The 24,744-nt window shown below is 39.5% G+C and overlaps 4 protein-coding genes and 1 non-coding gene across 6 annotated transcripts; 2 read left to right on the top strand and 3 right to left on the bottom strand.

Annotated features, from left to right (window-relative positions):
• Positions 1-2,247: 2,247 nt before the first annotated feature.
• Positions 2,248-8,127, top strand: LOC149024820 (zinc finger (Ran-binding) family protein). Of its 2 annotated transcripts, XM_089145013.1 has the most exons (7): positions 2,248-2,961; positions 4,293-4,410; positions 4,581-4,927; positions 6,180-6,296; positions 6,876-6,992; positions 7,135-7,233; positions 7,374-8,126. In XM_089145013.1, the coding sequence occupies exons 1-7, from the start codon at positions 2,486-2,488 to the stop codon at positions 7,483-7,485; spliced, it is 1,386 nt and encodes a 461-aa protein (XP_089001139.1). In that variant the 5' UTR covers positions 2,248-2,485; the 3' UTR covers positions 7,486-8,126. The 2 variants fall into 2 exon arrangements, with proteins under 2 accessions (XP_089001139.1, XP_089001140.1); XM_089145014.1 differs by lacking the exon at positions 6,180-6,296 and having other exon boundaries at positions 7,374-8,127.
• A 3,654-nt stretch (positions 8,128-11,781) lies between these two features.
• On the top strand, positions 11,782-11,881 carry LOC149024819 (small nucleolar RNA snoR113). The gene has a single exon (XR_016171949.1). It is a non-coding gene; the product is annotated as a small nucleolar RNA snoR113 (small nucleolar RNA).
• A 2,171-nt stretch (positions 11,882-14,052) lies between these two features.
• On the bottom strand, positions 14,053-15,772 carry LOC149024818 (uncharacterized). Its single transcript, XM_089145012.1, has one exon. The coding sequence runs from the start codon at positions 15,677-15,679 to the stop codon at positions 14,618-14,620; it is 1,062 nt and encodes a 353-aa protein (XP_089001138.1). The 5' UTR covers positions 15,680-15,772; the 3' UTR covers positions 14,053-14,617.
• Positions 15,773-18,952: 3,180 nt separating this feature from the next.
• Positions 18,953-22,330, bottom strand: LOC149024817 (UDP-glycosyltransferase 88A1-like). Its single transcript, XM_089145011.1, has one exon. It carries the CDS (start codon positions 20,595-20,597, stop codon positions 19,155-19,157), a length of 1,443 nt encoding a protein of 480 aa, XP_089001137.1. The 5' UTR covers positions 20,598-22,330; the 3' UTR covers positions 18,953-19,154.
• Positions 22,331-22,636: 306 nt separating this feature from the next.
• On the bottom strand, positions 22,637-24,542 carry LOC149024816 (anthocyanidin 5,3-O-glucosyltransferase-like). Its single transcript, XM_089145010.1, has one exon. It carries the CDS (start codon positions 24,443-24,445, stop codon positions 23,012-23,014), a length of 1,434 nt encoding a protein of 477 aa, XP_089001136.1. The 5' UTR covers positions 24,446-24,542; the 3' UTR covers positions 22,637-23,011.
• Positions 24,543-24,744: the final 202 nt, after the last annotated feature.

Below are 24,744 nucleotides of genomic sequence, written 5' to 3'. Positions count from 1 at the left end.
TAGAGAAGAAATAAGGGGAAAAAGTGAAGAGTGTAATATATTTCATTTTATAGTCCCTGTGGAATACTCGAAACTCATGGGTAATAGGCAAGTCAAGGAAGTCACCTATTGAGGTTATGCAAATGGCGACCACAGCCCATTCAGAATGATGGTCTTTGGTTAGGAAGGTAAATCAAAGTGTCTTCGTTGAAATTAAAAGAACAATAGAGGTAAGAGAAAAGTGGAAGCCATTTAACTATCCTTTTGTCAAAGGTCAATACTGATGTAACGTGGCATCAAAAGACTAAGAAGGGCGAAATGGGGGTTAATTAGAGATTGGGAAGGTACTCTGCTAGTGGCAGCCTCCATTCCCAAATCATTTTCATCAATGATTGAAGGGGAGGTAGAGGCAATTCGAGCAGTTGTCTTAGAAGTCATGGCTAATTGCTCTGAGTATGTGGAGATGGAGACTAATTCCCAACTATTGGTCAACTATTTATTAGAGACATCCCCAACCCCATCCTTCATATTATATGTAATTGAATATATCAAGTTTATAAGTGGTAGATTTATGGGTTTTAAACCCACCTATGTTTATAGACGATCCAACGATGTCATAGATCATCAGCTCGGAAGGCTTACTCGGTTCAGGGTCCGAATTATTGGTTATGTTCCTCTGAATGATTATTGGAGTTATGTTTAGTTCCTACTCCAGCCCCTGCTTCTTAATGAAAGTTTGATTAAAAAAAAAAAAAAAAGGCAACTTGTCAAGGTTATACCGTTATACTATCATCCCTTAGGTTTGGCTATATTAGGGAATTATGGGTAAAATATATATACAACTTATTATCCGAGAAGTGGAAAAGCGATTTGTTTCGAGAATGTTTTACAATCGTACTTAGGCAAATAATCGGAGCTTTCGCTCTTGAGAGCCTTCTCATCTCTCGTTTCTCTCAAATATATGAATTTAAAGAGTATTCTTGATAAAAAAGCCTCAATTATGAGGTGGCATTGATAAAAAGCCTAAAGTACGAAAGGAGAGGTTACCCAAAAAAAAATAAAAAATAAAAAGAGGATATACCACCGTAATTTTTTATAATGACATTCAGTGTTGTTCTGTTTTTGTTTTTTGAGTTATCATTACGTTATTTGGTCATATGCCTAGGGGATGGGAAGGGGAATAGGCATAGAGGGATGAAGCTCAATATAATATCCACGGTTCACTGTGGCCGACATAGGGCGATATATCGCCATGTCGCTAGGGGCCGACACGACTCCCCCCATCGACACGATATTTACCATAGATCGGCGACATATCGCCGACACGACATATCGCCCTGTGTTGGCGATATATTGCTATATTTGCCATATATAACAACCTTTCGTTTGTTTTTCGTCAATTTTTCGTTCGCTTTTTGCCAAAGTGTCCGTCGGCAACAATATGTGAAGCATGAGTCATACTCAACATAATTGTATAATGAATTGTAAACTTTAGTACATCTCTTTACTAATTGTGTATCTGTGCTCTCTTTGCATATTTACATTAGTTTATATAAATTTTCTAAACTTTCAGTTTTGCCTGCATATAGCTGGACATGTGTCAATTATAAAATTTAGGTTAGGTGATGTTTTAGGTCAAAATAACACTCCCAATGTGTTTATTGACCTCAAATTAGATTACACGTCAAATTTCAGATCAAAATGACCTGAAATACCCTTCGAAACAGGGGTTCGATTTTTCATTGAACCTCTACCGAAAGTCAGCACATCCAGAGTTTGTCCGTTAATTTTGATGGTGAAACAAATGTAAACAAATAAGAACCCAAATGGTTAAAAAAAGAATTTCATTCTTTTTATTGGAACTCAGATTCACTTTGACCAACTTAAACACACTTTGGCTAATCTACAAAGGTAGGGATTTGTCAAGTCCTAAAGAAATTGGAATTATGACTGGATTATATGAAGTGTTGGTAACAAATTCATTTTTCTCGATAATATTAGGGATGGGTGGATCATGTAATAGTTAGGGCTCCGCCCCTAGTTCCAAGGAGATTTTTTTTGCAAAAGCCATATTTATAACCGATCGAGTCGTGGATCAATCGATCAGAATTTATCAGGTCCATTCTTTGTCAGAAACAAAGAAATGGACCATCCATTTCCTTAACATATGTGATAAATGTCCCAATATCACATCAAATGGTGAAAATCCATTTACAGGTTACATAAAATGGACCATCCATTTTCTTATAAGAAATGAACCTAATTTTGGTCCATCAGTCGGGACGTTGGTTAGATGTAAGACGCAACACTCCTACATGGAGTTGATTTGACACCGGGGATGTTACTCTGGGAGCCCTAAATTTCATTATATTCTGCAGGCATAAGAACGCTGGTGTGGGCAGTTGCGCGCTGGCTACCGTGGTTGGAAAATATCTTACGTGTTCCTCACCTCCTCTACCAAGGTCTGGTTCTTTGATGAAAGTTTAACTTGAAAGAACGTTGAATCATGAATATGGCCGTCGCTTCCAGGCGATTTTTTCTGGGGACTTCCGTTTCCCTAATTCACAGATATGCCCCTGCAACAGCATGCTCTGTCTCTCGCACCCTCCTCAACACTCCTTCCTTTCACTGCCCTCCCGATTTGTTTCCTAGCCAGTTCGCCAATGGTTCACCTTTGTCAAGGCCATACTTGCACTGCTATTGCTCTTCTTCTGCTGCCTTAGATAATCCAGTTGACAGCACTGGACCTCTCGATTCTCACCCCTGGCCTGAATGGACTACCTTCCTTGATCGGTTGAAGAGTAAAGGATTTTTCGATGAGGTGGTCTCTTCTCCTGTTGGGGACGGCGAAGGCGAGGGTGGCAACATTGCTTCTGCTAATTTGGGTGGGGATTCTCCTGTTGCGGGTACCTACTCCAAAGACTTGAATATCTTGAAGAACGCTTGTCTCGGCTTTGCGCGTGAGCGGTTCGACATTTTCAAGTATGGTTTTACTATTTTCTGTTTTTCCGAACTAATTCCATCCATTATTTGACTAGGGAATATATGTAGTGCCTTTCCTGTTTAAGCTGTCAACTTCAGTATTTACTTGGTTCTCTAGCTCTCTTATTTACTTTATTTGAACGTGTAACTTTGAGCAAAAATCCAAATGATCTTTCCATTGGGTTTGCTTCAACTGTTTTGTAGTTTCTTATGATCCGCGCGTACTTAACCAGTTAATCCTTCTACATTACAAGACGACAATAAAATGTATAAACAACAATAGGTAAGGAACATGAGCCTATACTATTTTCCAATATTTGGTGTGATGAGTATTCCAAGCTCAGGAAACATATGGATGGGAACAAATACTGTCAAAGATATTAAGAAGAATAATAGGTGGGTGGGGGAAATTATGAGGATTCAATTAGTTGATTACGATAGACTGGATATTGGAAGGGAGCAATGTCTATTTGAGACTCAGAAGAATGTGGCTGTCAGGGTTCAGGTTTTTGGGGATTTATACATCAGAAACAAGCTGATGCCAAGGCAAATAGGGTTGGTACACCTCAAAATATCATTGATTAATTGGTGAAATTCATTAACTAAATAAATAGGGTAGTGGTTTAACAAGGGTAGTTCATAGGTGTGAGGATGCCACTTTCGGAAACATATGCAACAATGGGAGAAAGAAGAATAATGATATGATATTGTGGGAAGTCTTAAACTTGGCCAAGAACAGAATCTATCAATCACACCATTTATATAAATAATAATTCTTCACGTAGAGTCACAGCAATAGAATTTCCGAGCAGTACAAGCCTCCTATTTAAAAAAAAATGGAGTTGGAACTCAATTTGATACTAGAATAAAGGGGCTAAACAAATTACATAGATACCAGGTCTTGTGCCTTAGTTCTTTGGTTTTCCCAGGTCAAACATCCATAAAAAAAGAGAGGCTCCTTTCATTGCACAGATTATTTAACAATTCTTACCATCATTTTTAAATTCTGCTATTGATTCTAAATTCTGAGTAGAGATCTTTTCTTGTGCATTATTACTACTTACTGTAATTTTTAAACTTGTTCCTAAGGTTCTATACAGTTACTATGTTCTTTGTATCTTTATACATGTTTGGGCTCGTATACCTGCTGCGTTTCGCAACTTCTCAGAGACTTGAATAATTTTTCCAGCACTTGGACAGTTTGCTACGAAGAGGCACAATAAATATATTACAAGTCATACTCAGAATAAGAGCATGAATGGCTGAGATTTCTGAAAGTATGTATGTGTTATTAGTTATTGAACCCCAAATCTCAATGCTTTCTGTAACAGATCATTGTCTAAACAGGACATTCAAACTGTTGTTGAGTGTGGGTGTCCCAGTCTGTTTCGGAAAGCCGTCAATTCAGCAAAACGATTGAGAGCATTTGTAAGGCTTGATGAAGGAGATGTAAGTTATTTCCTTTTCTCTGTTCGAAATTGTCGGTTACAAATTTCTGGCGTATCTAGTTCAATATTGGGGAATATTTGTTGCAATTAGTATGCTCCTTAGCAATCAATGATCACTGAATAAATTATTCAAAAATGTGAGATCTGATTAAAAATAACTCTTACTTGCAGGTGTGTAGTGCCTGTAATCTCAGAGGATCCTGTGATAGGGCCTATGTGATACTCAAGGACTCGGAAGCACATGCCCGTACTGTTGATATTGTGCGTATTTTGTGTATGTACGCACTAGATCCACTTGTTCTTTCTGGAGGAGAGAGGCCACATGGTAGAGAACGCGTTGAAGCATCAGCACGCAAGCTGCTTTCTGAGCTAATTGAGCTGAGTGACACTTCCCCAGATCCTGAACTTCCAAAACCTGCTGCAAGACCTAGCAATAAAAAGGAACGAGTTGATAGGGTCATTGATCGTGAACCATCTCAAAATGTTGAAATGATGAGAGGAGATTGGATATGTCCCAAGTAAGTTCCTTTATAATCTTGTTTGTTTGAGCATGAAATTTTATAATTTTATTCATTTTCCTAACTAATATAAAAGGTCTGAGCTGCTGGATATATTGAGTTTGTTTCCCATTGAGACTTTTTGTTCTCAATATTTGAAAGCATTCTTCTTGGTTCCCTGCCACCTGTTACTGCCTCCCCCCCCCCCCCTCTCTCATATGGAGCCTATTGAACCAGAATCGTGTTTCCTTTGTATTACTTTCAAATTTCTCATTCAATGGTCGAAATCCAAGTTGTATTTGGTCAAACCAGAGATCGGTTTCCTCCAAATTTTTTATTTGATTTATTTTTAATTTTTTTGGTTTGGTTTGCTGCAAAACTACATGAAAATTCACTGAGATGTGCTGTGCTGTTTGTGTATTTGTACAATGTGTGCCTAAATAAGGTATTTGTCTGTTTGGAATCCCAATTTGGTTTAGAGAGCCACATGGGCAAAATCGCATATGAAATTCTAGTATTTGCAGCTGACTTCCAAAGTCAGTTGTGTGGGTCACTTGGTAAAACTACTTTTAAATCTTTTCTGTTTCAATTTATGAAAATCAATTTGGATGGTAAGGCTCCAGGACATTCTAATACCTAATCTAATTTTCAGAACTTTGCCCTCATAAGGTTAGGGTATTAGATTTATTACTGCTAAACATCAGATGTTCTATAATGAAATATTCTCCTAAGCAATATGTGCCGGAGGTGTATAAGGTGGCATGGGCATCTGCAATGGAGACCTATGCATATGGAGGGGTTACTTGATTCAGATTGAAGGAGCTAAAAAAGCCAATGGTAGGCCTAAAATGACTCTGGGGAAAGTGGTTAGCAAAGACATGCATTGTGTAGGGCTAGTAACAAGTACGGCTTTGAACTGAAATGATTGGAGAAAAATGATCCATACAGGCAGCCCCATTTTGTTGGGCTAAGGCTGAGTGGATTTTTTTTTTCAATATGCATTCTTATTTATAAGGATTGTTTTATTGAAGTTATATGTATTGTTGCCAGCCAGTAGGTGAGCGAAACTGCTCCTCACGGTGAAGGAAATTGTTAGACTGGTAATTTGGTGACACTGAAATGTGTAACATACACTAGCAAACTGTGCCCTTTCCTTCGCCATCAGTATTAGATTTGCACAAACATAAAATTTGTGCTGTTGTCATGGGCTTTATTGTAATGTTAAGAATTTATACACAGAGATTGAATTATAGCCTTTTTAATGTGTTTTCAGATGCGAGTTTATGAACTTTGCTAGAAACTCGCGATGTCTAGAATGCAGAGAAGAGGCACCTAAGAGGGTTGGGGCTGGCAATGTTGAAATGAAGGAAGGGGACTGGAACTGCCCAAAGTGAGTGTTATTTTCTTATTCAACTCTAGGATATGTGGGTTGAAAAGATCTGCATTGCTTAGGAGTGGTAAAAACTATGGTCTTCTGTGGGGCTGATTGGATCAAAATAACAATGATCCATATAGCCAGCCCATTTAGCTGTGAGTTTTTCTGACTTACTGGACTGCGCTACTTTCGTCTTACTTCCATCTTCATCCTTTCGCTTCTTATTTTCTTTATCTGTTTTTTTCTGTGTTTTATCTCTCATCTTGTGGCCCATCGCTTTTTATGTTTGGTTTCACCACAGATTTCCTTACTGTTTTTGTTTGGGTCCAGGTAGCCGACACCATCAAGTTTGGATAAGGCTGATGTGGTTAACCCCATTTAGTTTCTCAAACTTCTATAATAGATAAAGCATGTTTTACTTAAGTCATGTGCACTAATTCTGTTGTTGGCCAAGTGTGGCTTTCACTTGTGGTATTAAAGAATTTGTGGGAAACATACAGAAACAAAACTTTTGCTCTTGCTAGGGGCCTGTATTCAAATGTTCAGAATTTATATGAGCAGACTAATGATATAGCCATATTAATGTGGTTCCAGATGCAACTTCATGAACTTCGCTAGAAACGTGCGGTGCCTAGAATGCAAAGAAGAGGGACCTAAGAGAGTTGGAGTGGACGATGTTGAAATGAAAAAAGGGGATTGGACCTGTCCACAGTGAGTTCTTTTCTTCTTATTTCATGTCCAGCACTTCCGTTGGAAGCTTCGCTGTATCCTTGTGGCTTTTACATTGGTTATGAACTACTTGTTGAGTTGACTATGCATTGATGAATAAGTGCATCCTTCACTTGAATTTCAGGTGTAGTTTTATGAACTTTGCTCGCAATACTAAATGCCTGCGTTGCCGAGAGTCACGGCCTAAAAGACAGCTAAACCCTGGGGAGTGGGAATGTCCGACGTAAGATCAATCCCTCTCTTCCCCTCACCCAACCCAATGCATGCTACCCCACCCCCATCTGGAATGCATGCAAAACATGTATGAACAATTGAGGTTCGATTTCAGGGTTGATTTAACTTTGTATTGTATTGTTTGGACAGTTGTGATTTCCTGAATTATCGAAAAAATATGGTCTGCCTGAAATGCAACGGTGAACGGCCCAAAGACCGAGCAGCGGAGTATGAAGAGCAGATATGGAGAGGACCTCGGTGAGTGGCCTGTTATAGCATCCTTCTTTTGGAAGAAGATGATGATGTCCTTCGTTGGTTTTCTTACACTTATTGATGTAAACTCCAAACACCCCCCCCCCCACCCAAACAAGAGCCTCAAGAAGCCACCACTCTTGCGCAACCGTTAGGGGTATTTTTGGTCCTTTTCTTAAGTATAATTCTTTTTATTTTATTTAGCTGGCTTCTTTCTAAAAGAGTCCTACCTGAGTCTTATATTTCAGATTGTAAGTGATGATTAGGAGTTTTGAGTCTGAGATCTTTCTAGGAGTAGAACTCCCTGGTATCGAGTTCTACTTGGAGTATTATTTTTTTGGCTATAAATTCAGGGCCTACTGCTGTAAATCAGTTTTTGATGAATAATATTGCTGAGAATTTCTAGCCAAGGAGGTATCGAGTAGGGTCCATTGAAGGGAGCCACCCTGTGGTATCTTATGAGCTCTCTTCTTGTTGATTCTTGATTGATTCTTGATCACGAACAGGAGCAACAGCTCATATTCCCCTCTCGGTCGACAAAACAGCTAGTAAGTACCTACCCCAACCTCAAACCCAAACCATAAGGTCTCCACAGCTATCCCTCTCTTCTTCCTTACCTGCGGCGGAATTCTGCATGGTTTTAAACTTGAAAAGCTTAAGAAATTGCTGCCCCTTTGTTCCAAACCCTAAATTATAGTAGGAATCACTTGTAGACCACCCCTACAACCTTGAGTCTGGATCCTCACCCTGTCGGGGGAGCACTCTGTGCTCTTGATGGCTTCCCAACCACACAAACACGTGGAGCCCACAGGTGAAAAACACTTTTTGGAAAAAATAAAAAAAATTTCAAAATTTTACCTGTGGGCCCCACATGTTTGTGTGGTTGGGAAGCTGTCAGGGAGCACTCTGTGCTCCCCCGACAGGGTGAGGATCTGGACTCTACAACCTTAGGTTGTCAACCCCCATCACCCAAACCCGCTTCAACTCTGCAAAACCCTAGAATTGATCCATACACAAACCCTAAAACCTGAAGTGAAACAAGAAAGTTCTAGATTGAAAGACAAAAAAAGAAAGACAAATTCAAGCAAGAAACCATAGGACAGCAATTTGCCATCAACCCCTTTCAATCCTAAACCCATTCAAACAATCTGAACCCCATTCGCAAGCATAGACCCTAGTTCTTCCGTTGCCGCAAGCCATAAAACCCTAATTTCCCCTTGCCATAGGCCATAAAAACCTTAGAAATTTTTGGTCAAAAGTCATTCACATTCCCCCTCCTTGGTTTACATCACTTTTCAAGTGAATCAACGTATTAGAAATGAAGTTATCTTCTGAAAAGAAATGCCACCGCAAGGGCTTTATGTGGCTACCAAGAATGCTGTAAATATAGGCTTTGTTCTTGCCCCAGTTCTTTCTTGAAGGGTTAGAAATCCAACACAACACGAGCTGCTCCATTAGTAGAGCTTTTTGGTCAAATCTACGAAATTATGTATCTCTTTCTTGTTGCTTTTTAATCAAATCTGTTTCCTATGTCCCTTCCCCTTACAAAATATGGTGATCCTCTCTTTTTGTCCTCATTGGAAGAATGTATTTTCTTACCTTAAAAAAGAAAGAAATGTATTTTAAAGAGAAATTTTCAAGGAAATTTGGTGATCCTCTCTTTTGTCCTCATTCAAAGAAAGTATTTTTAAAGGAAATTTCCAGTGTTATTTTCCCAGTTATCCTCTAAAAGTTAGGTGAAACTTGAATGTTGTGCATTAAATGTACAACAAATGTGCAACACTTGCTCTTATACGGATTTTCGACCGAGATTTCGATCTTTGACAGCATATTATAATGCGCAACATCGAAGTCAAACCCCTAAAATTTAGTGCCATCTCTTGATTGGTCATACCTCGTATTTCTAATATCAATAGTGTGTGTTAGTTTTTATAAATTTATTTCTAATATTAATTCTACATCTTCAGAAGCGAAGATGAAAAAAGAGTGAATAAAATATTCATGAGAGAACATAAATCATGTAGAAGATACAAGAATAGGAGAAGAAAAATAGTGATTGTAAAAGGTAGAGGAAGACGAATAGGAGTCTCGTAGTTTTTCTTTTCTCAAGTGCATTTTGTCTTTTTTGAAATTTTTGAAGTGCTTGCATCAACATTGAATTGTGATTTCATGCTGATAGGCGGTGTGGTCTGACTAATTAATTAGGTAACTCAGGGTGATATTAATTTTACGGGTAACTTGGGAGTGTCGCTGAATATTTTTTATTTTAAATATATAAAAATTTGTTGTGTGCTTTCTAATTGTCAACCCAAACCATTCATAAAGCAATTTGATTTGCAACTTCTATGAGTTTAATAATATTTATTTATAGGATTGTTTTAATCTTTATATCCCTTGTTCAAGGAAAATAAGTTATTTTTTTTGGATATGAGGTTCATCCGGGCCAGCTTGCGCACACCACGATTACATCCTCACGGAGTTTTTATATAATTAATGCCGTCGAATGGATACGAACCCAAGACCTACCCTAAGGAGGTTGGGTCTTTAACCGCTTTACTAACCCATCATTGACAGCTACTGTTTTACCCACCCGGGCGGGGAGGGATCTGAGGTGGAACTTAAATCATTCAGAAGGCCATGAGCAATACCTCTATCATCATCACCGCCTAATTCGCATCCAGAAAAGAAAAGATGTCATTTCCGCGGGAAAAGGACGCGGGAGATTGTTTCCTGAAAATTCAATTTTGAAGCTGGTGACGACTAAGGAGAGAATTTCGTAGCGGGGGAGTACGGGTAGTCTGGTAATTCAAAGGAGACATTGGCTCTGTTAAATTAGGGTTTTTGGGAGCTACAAATGACGAGGCAATATGCGTTCGCTGTTTTGGGGCGGTGGTTGAATTTAGTGTTCGTTGGGACTCTATGAATCTTTTCAGCGAGTTGTCATCTCTAGTTCAGTGAAAGTGCTTTTTCTTGAGCTGGAGACTCTCTGTATTCTTTATTTTCTTCTTGTTCTTGATATTGTTGGCTTGACTTCAAAGATTTCTAGTGTAGTATTATGTTTCTCCAAACTTGGAACAGGTTTACAGGTAATATTCATCAATAATTTGAAAATTTTTACCCCTTCCTTTCCGAAGTGAAGCAAGGTCATGCATTCTGAACAGTTATTAGTATATTCTTCTCATACTGCTTTCTCTAGCTAATGCGATGCTAATGGAGAATTTCTAAAATTTTAGTATCTTATGCCTCTTCTTTGGTGAGGATTATCTCAGAATCCTTGATCAAGGACTGAGGTGATGTGGTTTTCTTGCTCATGAAGCGTATGTTTTGAAAATGCTGCCGCTGCAGGGTTTAAAGAAATTTATTACAAGGTTTCTGGATTCATGTGTTTAAAGTTTATGATGGCGTCTAGGTGTCTAACAGTATGACATAATTGTAAGCTTATCTGGCTAGGCTATTCTGTTAACTTCTACTCTTGACAGTATGACTGTAGAAAATTAGAAACCACTATTTGATAAATATAGTCTTTGCTATCTTGTTAATAATTAGGCTGTGAAACGTCTGCTTTATATTTGCACCTTGCTTTGAACATCTGGGAAGTGGATTTAAAATTTTAACTTTTGCACTGTTATTTGGAGCATATTGAAGGAAGGAAATGAGAAGATGACTGAAGGAACTGCTGAACACAGCATACATGGTAGCTAAAGTCTCACGATTTGTAGAGGAGGCTCTTTTAATCATTAAAGCTTTGATTTGCAGGAAGAAACAATTTTTAAAAATTCGCCTGTTTGGAAAATGGATGCTATATAGTAGAAATAATGAAAGATAAAAGATTCACCTATCTATGCTCTGTCATGAATATCATTAGGGAAATATGATTTGAAATAACCATTCCTGACATTAGCATCTGTTAAGTCGAAAGTAGTTGTCTAAGTTCTCATTGTTATGCATTTTTTTTTGTTAATTTTAACTCAAGTTAAGTTGTGGACCTAGGCCATAATAGGTTCTTGTCTGAATCCTAATGTGGCTCTTCTCCATCCATTTGCTTCTCCTTCCTTCTTGTAGGAGCTGAAGAGCTTCTTGTTTCATCTACCTGGATTATTCTCAGTTTCTTTGTAGTAAGAAGCTATTGTTCCATAGCTTAAAACTTTTTCTGACTCACTGAGAATTTGACAGATGTTTTTTCTGTTCACATATAGTTGGCAGAGCTAAGCCTGATGCAATAGTTTACCCGCGTTCCTGTTGCTATTTCCTCTGCACTCCTGCATTCACTTCATACTAATTTGGTGCTTTGTGGTAACATTCTCACTGGCAGTGATGACAAAAAGGCCGGACTCACAGCTGCTTTGGATTTCATCCAATTGGTAGTAGAATGATGAGACCTATATTGAAGGTGCTTGCTGAGCCAGTTATGGTTATTTAAAACTCAAATCTAGTAATAAATAATGTCCCTTTAAATTTTGTATGTATTTTTCATTGTTAGACTACTATAGGTATAGGCTCTGTGTCAAGTTTCCTGTGGTTGCCCTTTTTGGTTCTTTGTCTTGTTAGCAATGCCACCTTCGTATCCACTTCTGTTATGACGGTCAGTTTCATTTTCTGTATATTGGTCGTTGTTCCATTCTTCTCCTTTCCTTTCTTCAGGTAATTTTAGCTTCTAATAATTTTCTTTCATTACTAAAGTAGAACACCCTTAATTAGAAAAGGCATACTGGAAAAGATGTCTTCAAGGCTTGTAAACAAGGGGGTCCAATTACTTGAACAACAAGGACATCAACCTCATCCCATCTTAATGTGGTTGTCTACATTGGCTGTAGATTAGACCGCAAAATAACAATAAAGAAATAAGAGTGGTGGATTCATTTACCTGTTTTTTAGTTTGGTACATTCATACGATTCTGTGATGGACAAAACCAGCTTTCCTCTGCTCAGTTCTGTTCATAGATTATTAGTTGCATCCATTGTTAATGTGTTCATATGCTGGCAATATATCCCTGGAGGGTTTGTGGATTTCCATCGCCCTGTTGGTATATTTATGGTGAGCTGAGCTTAGAGGATTCTACTGCAAGGAGCTGTGCATATAGTCCCATCAACCAAATTTTGTATTAGATCCACTTCCTATTTCCAGTGTGTTTTGCGGCTTTTGCCAGCTTGGAATTTAGATCTGTATCTGTTAATTTAAATGAATTATTACTTGAACTGGTCTGGGTTCTGAAATTTTCAGTAAATGCTAGGTAACCCATATTGTTAGATTAGTGGAAAGTTGTCAGGATTTTATTCTCTCTCTCTCAATCACCCTCCATATACCCCTTAGAAATTTAATTGTTTAAGGATTTTGTATCTTCACTTGCATTCATGCCTATCTATTGGACTTTGTTGCCATGTTCTGGACTTCAAGGTGACTTCTGTATCAGTTCCAGACATTGTGTGCTTGTTTACATAATGATAGCATTTCTTTATAAACAGATTTTTGGTAAGAAAAACAGTTTCAATCCATTAGGAGAAGGTTTCTTTTATGGTAGCCCCATTCCAAATTGAAGTATGAAGAGCAAGCACAATATATTGCTTGGAATAACCCAAAGAGATGATGGTAAGTATATTAAGATGGCTCCTAAAAATCATGGGTCATTTATTAGTATAATAAATGAGATACATGGGGAAGTAGGTATACAGAATATGGCGTTTCTGATCCCTCCTAAGCTAGCCTAGCCAAGGAGTACCCCATCCTCTCCTTCTTTGTATCTTGTGTTTCCTGCATGGTGTGTTTATGTAGATTTCACTCCAGGTTAGTTGGTTAAGCAACCCCAGGATAGGTAGCTGAGTCTGTCTTGTTGAATGCATAATGTTATAATTGTAGTGCACCATGTTTATGCTACTATATCCGGGAAATAGTAATTGATCTCTCTGTTTACGTATGTATATGCCTACCCCATCTTTCTGCAGTGCAGCAAGTGATACAGTTTCATTCTCACACCAAAATGGAGGAACAAGGTTATGGGAAAATTTACACCAAAATTTTTGTTGTTGACATCCCAACTTGTGAAGAGTTTCTTATTCTACAAAATAGATGCAGGTGATGATTAAATTACTTAGGGCTGCCAGACTGTAACTATCAGTTTTATCTGTTAACCCTGGTTACTGACTTTTTTGTATCCTCCTAGCAGAGGATCCACTGTTTTCTCTGGGTAGAAGACCTTAAGATGTTTTGAAGTGAATAGTTGCAATAGCCTAATGCAGCCCCTTCACATTAGTAGATACTATCATTGGACCTAATCTCCCAGCCAACCTATATTTTTGATCACTGTGATTAGGTTATGATTCAATATTTGGGTTATAACTTGGCTAAGATTTTTTTGATGGATGCAATAATTTGCATCTAAAATATGCACTACTACATTGGAAGTTTAGACAATGGATATAACTGTTTGAAGTGAGAGGGCCCTGTACTGAATAGGTGTCACCTTAAACATTCAATTTTAAAATGATTATTTATTTCTTTTCATTGTGGTCATGGAATTCTGGATCCTCTGAGATTGAAGTTTATAGGGACGAATTGCTATTGCTGAATACTTGCCCACCATGTCCAATCTATTGTCTGTTACAACTGTTTAATAGGGTTTTCTTTTTTTGATTTGATTGAGATCCAGGACTCTGCCACTCATTCTAGTAGGTTTGCTCTTAAAAATTCATTGTTTTCCTGTTGAAAACATATTTCAGATCCACTGTCGAAATCTTTACTGTGTAGGCGTGTAGCCCAGTTAAATTTTGCTCGATAGCTGGTAGCAGAAATTTCTAGTGGCCAAAATCCTGGGCCCATTTTGTGATCGAACAAACCAAGCTTCAGGTTTGTGGATCCGGGTGTCTCTTCTGTTAATTATGATCTGATCTAGTCAGGAGTCAAGACATGTTGGAATCGGTAAAGCCCTCACCATCATTGCAATGAAAAAGCTAATCTTTACTTTGCGAATGATACAAAAACGAACCCGTTTGTGATGCTTTTTGATAAGATGCTTGTGATTGAATATACGAGAACTAATTTGGAAGAACACAAGTCTAGAATATCACAAACAGATTCTTGGGAAGGAAAAGAAAAACAAATAGAAGAAAACGGCGAGCCACCGCGTTTTATACATTCGATTGATTTACTACAGTGGTCGAGACGCTTTCATTGTGGCATTCTCGAGAACCAGCCTCAAGCGTCGAGCCAACAAATCCAGCTCCTGTGCCCGTTGCTCTCGCCATCTCTTCTCAAAATCTACTGCATTTCCCTGTTTCGATGAACCATCTGTGGTAGATGTAGAGAATTGGTCAGGATAAAGAAACCCTTGTTGAACCAATGTCATTCTGAACTCTTTGAAGGATTCGTCAAACACATCCATAATAGTCTTCGCTGCAAGTCGTCGGAGCTCGTCATCACGACTGCCATCGGTTATTGGCAAATAAAGTTCCTGTTCACCGTCGAGATTGGTCTCCGGATTCAATTCCGTCGTATTTTCTTCGACTATATTAGCGTCATTGACATCAGAGCCGCTTGGGTCTTGAATCGCTGGAGCAGGAAGAAGGGGAGGAAGATCTGCTGAAGGAATAGGAGAGAAGCCAACCCTAGGCCTTACCTCGGAGGAATTCTGCTTGTTAGACTGAAATGGAGACGAAGATGCATATGAAGGATGCCAGAGTTGTTTGGAAAGGGCGAAAAGGGCAGTATCGTGCGGACTCAGAAGCGAAGGGGTGAGTCCACGGGAAATTCTGGTGGAGATGACACGATACTTCTTACGGAGTCGGCGAAGCTTCTCGGAAAGCTGGGTCTTGGTGTAGGGCTGAGACATGGACTGTGAGAAGCGATCGTAAAAGAGAGGAAGATCGCGTGGGAAAACAAAACCAACGGCGGAGCAATCAAGGAGGCCTTGGAGGAATCGAATTTCGTCTGATTCGACCCAAATGCGATGGTATTTGAAGGGAGGAGGAGCCTTGAGATCCTCTCCTCCCTCTCGTCCGGTGGCTGGTTTTTCGAGGTCGTCGTCTTGGCGGTCGATGGTGGCGTTGTGATCGTCATCTGGAGTTTCACTTTTTGGGATCGGATCTGGGACGGGAGAGGACCTGGATTGAGAGTCAGGGTTTTTGCGTTTGATGGGGAGCTTGCGAGCTGCGTTCTTAATTGAAAGCCGTGGAGGGGTTTGGGTTGGGGTTGGGGTTGGGGTGGAAGCCATGGATGGCTTCGCTCGGAGAAGAATTGGGGTTTGATCAAGGGGGCTGAAGCACGCACTGACGAATGAACCCTCCTGTCTGTCTGTGTGCCTCTCCCTCCCCCTCCCTCTCTCTCTGTCTCGGTTGTTTGGAGCTGAGTGCGATGTAGGACAGACGTTTGGGATGTAAATTTTCTTTTAGTCAAAAAGGTGGGTTTGGTTTCGGTAAGGGCAGTTGGCAGTTTGCAATTTGGCGTGGGTTTGGGCCGAGATCTTTTTTTTCTTCTAAGAATCGGTAGTTTTTTATATAGGTAATCAGCGACTAGTACACGTACCATACATATGACTTTTTCATACATAAAAGGTATTTTTATTTGATTGCTGAAATGTTTGGTGACTATTGATGAATATTCCTGTTGGACCACATCGGTGGATTGGAATCTTATCTGTCATCTACATTCTTTTCTGTAGCTGGGGACTTGGGACTACCGGTCGTTACTGGCGTGCATCAATTTGAAGCACAGGAGGGATTCATGACTCACGAGTCATTCAAATCTCAACACTGGATCATCTTTTCATTTTTTCGTAGTAAGAAGTGAAGGGAAAAATGTTGCGAGGAAGCAGATAAGGGTAAGGGTGTCAATTGAGTATCGAAACTACCTAACTGCACCGTAACGTATGATTCAAAAGTCGGTACGGTATGTACCGAAATCGAATTTCTTCGGTACAGTTCCGGTTTTAGGTCTCATATTGTTGGTACGTACCGAAATCATAGTGAATTGATATCGTATCAAATTAAGAGATATAAATTGTAATTTTACAATTAAAACACTTTACATTTTTCCTATCCCTAATTATCTCAATTTTTTCGTTTCATCATTCACTCTTTTTCTTAGATTTACTTGTTTTGTTTCTATTAATAGACTTATTTATTTTATCTATGTTAATTTCAAATTATATTGATTGGTTGATTACAATTTCATTAGGATCTTAATGAACTAATAACAAAAGTGGCATAAGTTCATTCTTATCAAAATTGTACCATACTAGATACCGTGTTTAAACCGTTTTTCCGTACCGATTTAATATTGAAATCGTACCGAACTGTTTTTATAAATACCGAAATCGTACTGTTTAAATTCGATACAATACGGTTCTAGTTTTCGGTATTCAAAGTTGGTACCATACTGAAACCGTACCGATTGACACCCTTAGATAAAGTACTCCAATCTGGATTGGAGTTTCTCTATCTTGTAAGTTAAAAATAAAAAAAAAATTTACCCAAAAAAAAGTGAAAAATAAAAATTAATGGCAGATGCTCTTTAATGAGTATCGGATTAATTCTTTGTTTAAAAAAAAAAAAACAAACAAACAAACACTTCCATTGCCACACGTGTACCACCTTCATTGACCCCAATTCATCCAATGTCTACCATTTGCATTGCAATCACCTTCGTCTCCACCATTGTCTTCGTTTCATTACCACCGCCCACCTCCACTACTATTACCATCTCTATTGCAAGCGTTGTCATCAGTAATTTCAATTCTTCCCTTTTCACGAGTCCCACCACCACCACTTCAATGGCTGGTATACCTTCAGTGCGTTGGTTGCCCCTTGCACTTTCACGTTTGCCCTTGTCAATCCCAATGCCACAACCAGTACCATCTCCACTACCATCACAGTATCCGATATTTCCTCCGCATCGCACCCTCGTTCAACAATGTTACCCAAGGACGAAATCATAACTCAACATTGGGATGTTGAAGAATAAAAATTTAGATAATCTTTCGGTTGAGGAAGCCCTAATGTTTTTTCGCTACATAGTATGGGCCATAAGACCTATTGAAAGTCTCACTTCTAAATTATTTTATTATATTAAATAACAAATTTACATATATTTTGTGGTTATACATTTAAAAAAATAGGTAAATTATTGATAATGAAAATTAAAGTAATAATAATAAAAAAAAAGACTTCAAACCCTAGAAAATTAGATGCAAATTAATTTTTTTTGGCAGGAGATGTAAACCAATGGTAATTAATTACCTTATTAATTATAGACATTTTATTCATAAATAAAATTAAATAATAAAAATTACAAAAGAAATAAAGAAATAGAGAATATAAAATCAAATAAAAATAATAAAAAAGAAAAGAAAAAAACAATGATAAATGAATTGAGAAAGAGAAAGAGTACCTAATTGTGGAGAGATTTTTTTTCTAAATTTTCCTTAAGCCAAGGCTTATAGAAAGGGAAGGGAATCAAGAATTAGTTTTTAATTATTAATAACATTTTGAATACCTAATAAGATTTTTTTTCAAAAATTTCTTTTAACCCATGTAGAAAGAGAAGATAACAAACAGAAAAGAAAAAAATATGAGAGAGAAAGAAGAGGGGAGAATAAATAGGGATTGAGGAGTTAGATTTTAATTAAGTATGACATTTATACTCATCATTTTTAATATTGAAGGGGCCCAATAGTGATTTTTACAAGTAGGAAGAGAAAAAACTGGAAAAAAAAATTGTGACTGCAAATGACAACTTCAAAAATTTATACTCGTATATACATGAATGATTCTGCATAACAAACATAATTGTGTTTCATTTTAGGCCTTAGAAATGGAAATTGTTATACATCCCATTATAAAATATTTGGTTTGATAATAAAAATACAAAAAATAAATTCTGGATTGTAACATAAGAGGACCCAAAAACCCAAGGTTATACAACCCACCAGTCACGAGACAAAATGTGTGATAGGTAGATGGTTTTTAATGATGCATGATTTTTCAGGTGTGCACTCAATGCAGCAGCATGAAGCGACACATGAAAGATGAAATATGTAAATATAGGGTTGAAACTTGAAAGTCACGCTTTCTCTTTCTATGATGTTCATGTCCTCTCCCCCCTGTAGGATACTTAATCCATGAGCAACTTTTTTTTTATTTTTTATATAAGAGATGAAAATACTATCAACTTAGATAACTGCCGGAAATTTTCCTTCAATGTATAACTGTCACAGATGATATTTGTTTAATGCAGACGCTGCGTGTGATATCCATACCTGATTACCGTAGAGGCGTAGACATGCCAGATCTCAGAGTTTTTTTTTTTTGATTGCTAACCTCGGTTTTCAAGGCTTTGCCCTAACTAATCCGGTGTTTGATCTGTGTCGCACACCTGACTGTGGTGGATGAGTCTCCAAGCGAAGATTTTTTACATCCACAAAATTTTGACACTTGAACCTTGCTTAAGCGGACCAAACTGCTTACCACTTGAACCACCCCTGGTTGGTTCTCATAGAGATTTTTAGCTATAGAGTGATGGGCATGAAATCCTATATGTCTGCATTTTATTAAGTTAGGGCAGGGGAGGGATAAAACAGAACACAGAAAACAGAAACCCACTCTCTAATCGAATCCCACATAACTATATAATATAAGTGACCCTAGAAAACACCAGTTCAAACTTCAAATGTTCATCATATCCCAAGAATCTCAAATGGACGATTTCCACAACTCAGCCAGCTTTGATAGTGAAACTCGAGATGAGCCACCCTCACTTGTCGCCGCCATTGCAGCATCTCTCAAGGCCATGGTTCGCTGTCTAAGAGTTTCCCCTTTATCTGACTCCATCAATTCTCTCACTCTCTTCTCAACCTCTGCAGCACTCACAAACCCATCTTCCGACTCGTTCATTGGCATGGCGAGTTTCATCTCCTCCACCATAAATATCCGATTCAAGCGTTGCTCCGCGTACAGTGGCCATGCTACCATAGGAACTCCGGCACAAACAGCTTCCAATACCGAGTTCCAACCACAATGAGTCACAAATCCACCGACCGATTCGTGATTCAGAACCTCCATCTGCGGAGCCCACAACCGTACAATGAATCCTTTGTCTTTTGTTCTTTCCAAGAAACCTTCTGGTAGCAGAGCACCCAGATCCAGTTCAGGCGGTGCTAAATTGCTGCAACTTTTGGCATTGGCATTGTTGGGTGGATTACGCACCACCCACAAGAACCTTTGCCCGCTTCTCTCCAACCCAATTGCGATCTCCTTCAACTGTGCCGCAGAGATTAAACCTAAGCTGCCGAAGCAGAGGAACACTACGCTTCGGCTCGGTTGGGACTGGAGCCAAGTTAGACACTCGTGTTTCTCACCATGATCACCACCTGTTCGACCATCTGCCGCAACGATAGGTCCGACGCAGTAAACTGGAGGTGTAGGACGGTCGGGAATGCACAACCCGGCTGACAGCGCCTTTACAGCTCTAGGCTCTAACGTTTCAAATGTATTAATGAGTATTCCATCCGATTCAAGCATTCTGTTGAAAATTTCTAAAAAGTATCGATAGACGACATCATTCCTATCGAGCATCGGCTTGACCATATCCTGCGCGGGGATTGGTGGTGTGCCAGGAATTTCAAGAAGCGTGGAGCCAAGGTCTTTGAAGCTTTTTGTGGTGTTCCTATGGATGGTGGGAAAGTAGAGCATGACACAAAGTACGCTGGCTCCAGATGTGAAGAAGTCGTAGATGGGTATGTTGAAGGAAGCTACAACATCGCGAGCACAGGTGCAGAACCCATCGATGATGAAGGCCCTGATGCTACTAGTCTTGGAGATGGTGACAAGCGCTTGGTGGACGCTGGGGTTGTTGCGGCGGAGGACCTCAAAGATGAGGGCTTCGTGCTGGTGGGCGGAGGAGATGGAGTCATGAGAGATTGAGATGGGAGGAAGGTGGTGGAAGGAGATGGATGGGTTAGTAGTAGAGATGTGGCTGATGCAAGGAGCGGTGGAATCTGTGTTGAAAGGTGGGGGAGTGATGAGGATAGTGATGGAGAAAGAAGGATACTGTTTAACTAAGAGCTTCCCAAGTTCCACCATGGACACAAGATGCCCAGTACCTGGTGAGGGATATAAAACTATGCTGTCTTTCATCTTCAAGTTTCAAGACACAAAAGGATCAAGGAACCCCCACAAACTGCAGGGAAGGGCTTCCAAACTTATAATAGTGCAAGGAAGCGATGGAGGAGAGGGTTTCCAATTGGCTCCATGCTGATGTTCTTCACCAGCCGGGAGAGGGTCATATGTTGAACATTGACAAGGAAGGTGGAGTCACGAATGTATCGTAAATTGGTAACAGAGGGTCAGGGTCAAGTGAATTACAGTAACTGTATTCGGTACAGCTCCTTCTTATGGTGTCTGGTAATACACCTTTCATTTTTATGCAGGAGAGATACTGTGGAGTTACCATCAAAGGAAGGTTGGCAGTGAAGACTGTGAGGTCATGGTCCGGCTATCCTGATGTATATGTAATAATATAATGCTGTTCCATCCCTAAGATAAAGATAATAAATTAAGTGTGTAGAAAAAGGATTTTGGAATCAACGGGGTTGGTCCAAGTGGTAAGCAACTTGGTTCGCTTAAGTAAGGTTCTGATATCAAATCCTTGTGGATGTAAAAAATTCCTACTGGGAGACTCACCCACCACAGCCAGGTGTGCGATGCTGGTCGAACCACCGGTTGGGTTCAGGCCGTTTAGCGCTGAATCATCAAGCAAAATTTTCTGCCGCCTTGTCCTTTGAAAAAACAAACAACGGCAATTTAGATCTGGTGCCGGCCCATGATTTATCGCTTAATGGTTCAATGCATTTATTGTACTAAATTCATAAAAAAATCATTGATTTTTACAAAATCAATAAAAACAATCTTAAGAATCAATTAGTCTATTGAGAAATTCGCACAAGAGGTGTACGTGAATAAGTTTTTTTTTTTTTTTTTTTGGGTAAGGTACGTGAATAAATTTGGATAGTGTAAGATGGTGACATTAAGATATCAGCATCCACTTATATTAAAAGGGATTCAGATAATGTCTTTTTAGTTTTTGAAAGTTTTCATGTTGATTTAATAATTTTTTATTTCTCATTTTAATACAATTTCTGCCAAGGAAATGAATGTGGATTGATGGGACAAGAATTTTTTACTATTGATATCTTTATTATTTTATTAATAAAAGTTTGGATGGAATTGAAATTTAATGACTTCCATGATTCCATCATGCTTCAAAGACTTCGATTTTATTATATGACTTTAAAAAAAAAAACTTCATTTATGACTTCAAAGTTTCTTTTAGTTATAAATTATACATATCAAACAAGGTAACTTAAGTCGGATGACTAATATATTAGATAATAATCAATCCAAAAGGAAAACTAGGATAGTCACATCTGATTCGTTTTGAATGGGTCCAAAAGTGGATTCTGGCAGTTCATCTACAGTCCTGATTTATAATATTTTAAAGGTCTGTTTGGTTATATGAATTCAGAAATTTTAAAATTTTTGAATTCATAAATGAAAATTTTATACCATTTATGAAATCAAATGATTCATTTTTGTATACTAAAAATGTGAATTTATAAATTTATGGGTATGAGGTAAAATTTAGAGATTTTACCCCACTATAAAAGCTCTAAATATTTGTGCGTTCACAAAATTACCTTAACAGAACTCTCCGAACCAAACAGTTAATTTTATATGCAGCCATGCAATGAGCACATGGCAAACTATTCTTTCGCCTATTAGTTAATTTTATACGTAGCATGAGCACAGAGCAAATTTTATGAACCATGACTCCATAGATTTGAAATCTCCAGACTCAATAACATCTCCCCTATGCCAACTTCCACCCACCCCCCCCCCAAAATCCCCCAAAATCCGGATCAACGACGAATCTGGATCATCACCCCCGACGAGGAGCACAGAGTGCTCGCCGACGGTTTTTCCACCAAAAAATTGTGGGGCCCACGTCTGAAAAATATTAAAAAAAAACTCCCATCACCACCCTTGGCCCCCTTGTTTTTTGTGGTGGTAAGCTGTCGAGGAGCACTACGGGGTCGCTGATCCGGATTCATCAGCGACCCGCTGATCCCGTCGTCTTACCACCACAAAAAACAGGGGGCCTAGGGGTGGTGATAGGAATTTTTATTTTTTATTTTTCAAATGTGGACCCCACAGTTTTTGTGGTGGAAAAACCGTCGAGAAGCACAGAGTGCTACTTCCGCCAATGAATAATCTCATCTGCTGATCCTAAGTCCTAACCCACTTTTTGAGTTAAGAATAGGGTGACCCACTCCTCAAAGAACAAAAGAAGAAGCAATATTTCAAGGAATCTTTTGACTGGAAGCGCATATTCTCCATTAGTGCATGACAACCTAAACTTCCAGTGAGGAAAGACAGATAAAGACTCTGTAAAGGTGGGTAAACCTACCGGTGGTCAAGTCTTTGGAAAGCAGAAAGGAACAAACACTACTTCTTTGAATTGATAAATGACAAATTTAGAATGGTAATCTGACCTATGACGATTTCCATAACTCGGCCAGCTTTGACAATGAAGCCCGAGACGAGCCGCCTTCACTTGTGGCAGCAATGGCAGCATCTCTCAGGTCCATGGTTCGCTGTCTAAGAGCTTCACCTTCTTCAGATTCCATCAATTCTCTCACTTTCTTCTCAACCTCTGCAGCACTCACAAACCCATCATCTTCCGACTCGTTCATCCGCATGGCGAGTTTCAACTCCTCCACCATAAATATCCGATTCAGGTGTTGCTCGGCGTAGAGTGGCCATGCTATCATAGGAACTCCGGCACTTACAGCTTCCAATACCGAGTTCCAACCGCAGTGAGTCACAAACCCACCCACCGATTCCCGATTCAGCACCTCTATTTGCGGGGCCCATGACTTCACCACGTACCCCTTATCTTTTGTTCTTTCCAGGAAACCTTCTGGTAGCAAAGCTTCCAGATCCGGCTCCGGCGGGGCTAAATTGCGCCAGTTTTTGTCCTCGGTAGGTGGATTGCGCACCACCCACAAGAACCTCTGGCCACTCTTCTCCAACCCGATTGCTATCTCCTGCAACTGTGCTGCAGAGAATAACCCTAAGCTACCGAAGCACAGGAACACCACACTTCGGCTCGGCTGGGAACGGAGCCAAGTCAGGCACTCGTGTTCCTCACCATGCTCACCACCTGTTCGATCATCTGCCGCAATGATTGGACCGACGCAGTAAAGCGGCGGTGTAGGACGGTCGGGAACGCACAACCCGGCCGAAACCGCCTTTAGGGCTCTTGGCTCCAGAGATTCGAATGTATTAATGAGGATTCCGTTCACATCGGGGATTTTAGTACAGAATTCCAAGAACCCATGATAGGCAACGTCATCTCGATCGAGCATGGGCTTGATCATGTCCTTTGCAGGGATTGGTGGCGTGCCAGGAACGTCAATAAGGGTGGAGCCTAGTTCTCTGAAGCTTTTTCTAGTGTTCTGATGGATCGTTGGGAAGTAGAGCATGAAAGCGAGAACGGCGGCTCCGGAAGTGTAGAACATGTAAGTGGGTATGCTAAAGGAAGCTGCAACAGGGAGAGCAGGAATGCAAAACAGGTCGAGGATGAAGGCTCGGATGATAGAGGTCTGGGAAATGGTATGGAGAGCTTGTTGGACGTTGGGGTTGTTGCGGCGGAGGACCTCAAAGATGAAGGCTTCGTGATGGAGAGAGGAGACGGAGTCAGGAGAGATTGAGATGGGAGGGAGATGGTGGAAGGAGATAGATGGAGTAGTGATAGAGATGCGGCTGATGTAAGGAGCAGTTGAACCTGTGTTGAGAGATGGGGGAGTGATGAGGATGGTGATGGAGAAAGATGGGTAGTGTTTGAGTAAGAGCCTCCCTAGTTCCACCATGGATACAAGATGCCCAATCCCCGGAGAGGGATACAGAACTATGCTGTCTTTCATTTTCTCTGTAAGAGTGGGAGGAAAGGAAGAGGAGATAGAGGCAGGAGAAGGGCTTGTGTTGGTTTCAACTGGGGATGAAAGGGTTTAGGAGTTACAGGCTTATAATGAACGAGGTTGGGTTACTCTATCGCTATCAAATTATTTCGAGTAAAAATACTCTATAACGACTTTTGTGTACATTAAATATGGAAATTGCTTTGATCATACGCATTAATGCTTTACCATTAAAATCAATGGAATACACATCGGCTACCTTGAGAAGGGTAATTGTAAACCATTGATTGAGTTTGGGGTCTCAT

The sequence above is a fragment of the Hakea prostrata genome, chromosome 2 (assembly GCF_041222555.1).
Source record: "Hakea prostrata isolate BN-2017 chromosome 2, UWA_Hpros_2, whole genome shotgun sequence".
In the NCBI taxonomy this organism is placed as follows: Eukaryota; Viridiplantae; Streptophyta; class Magnoliopsida; order Proteales; family Proteaceae; genus Hakea; species Hakea prostrata.
This window is presented reverse-complemented; position numbering and strand designations above follow the sequence as displayed.

Bases quoted from the DNA above. Each gene is read 5' to 3' on its own strand.
- LOC149024820 (XM_089145013.1), top strand. From the start codon at position 2,486: ATGAATATGGCCGTCGCTTCCAGGCGATTTTTTCTGGGGACTTCCGTT. The intron at 6,297-6,875 runs GTGAGTGTTATT...ATGTGGTTCCAG, and splicing joins GGGGACTGGAACTGCCCAAA to ATGCAACTTCATGAACTTCG. The intron at 6,993-7,134 runs GTGAGTTCTTTT...CTTGAATTTCAG, and splicing joins GGGGATTGGACCTGTCCACA to GTGTAGTTTTATGAACTTTG.
- LOC149024818 (XM_089145012.1), bottom strand. From the start codon at position 15,679: ATGGCTTCCACCCCAACCCCAACCCCAACCCAAACCCCTCCACGGCTT.
- LOC149024817 (XM_089145011.1), bottom strand. From the start codon at position 20,597: ATGAAAGACAGCATAGTTTTATATCCCTCACCAGGTACTGGGCATCTT.
- LOC149024816 (XM_089145010.1), bottom strand. From the start codon at position 24,445: ATGAAAGACAGCATAGTTCTGTATCCCTCTCCGGGGATTGGGCATCTT.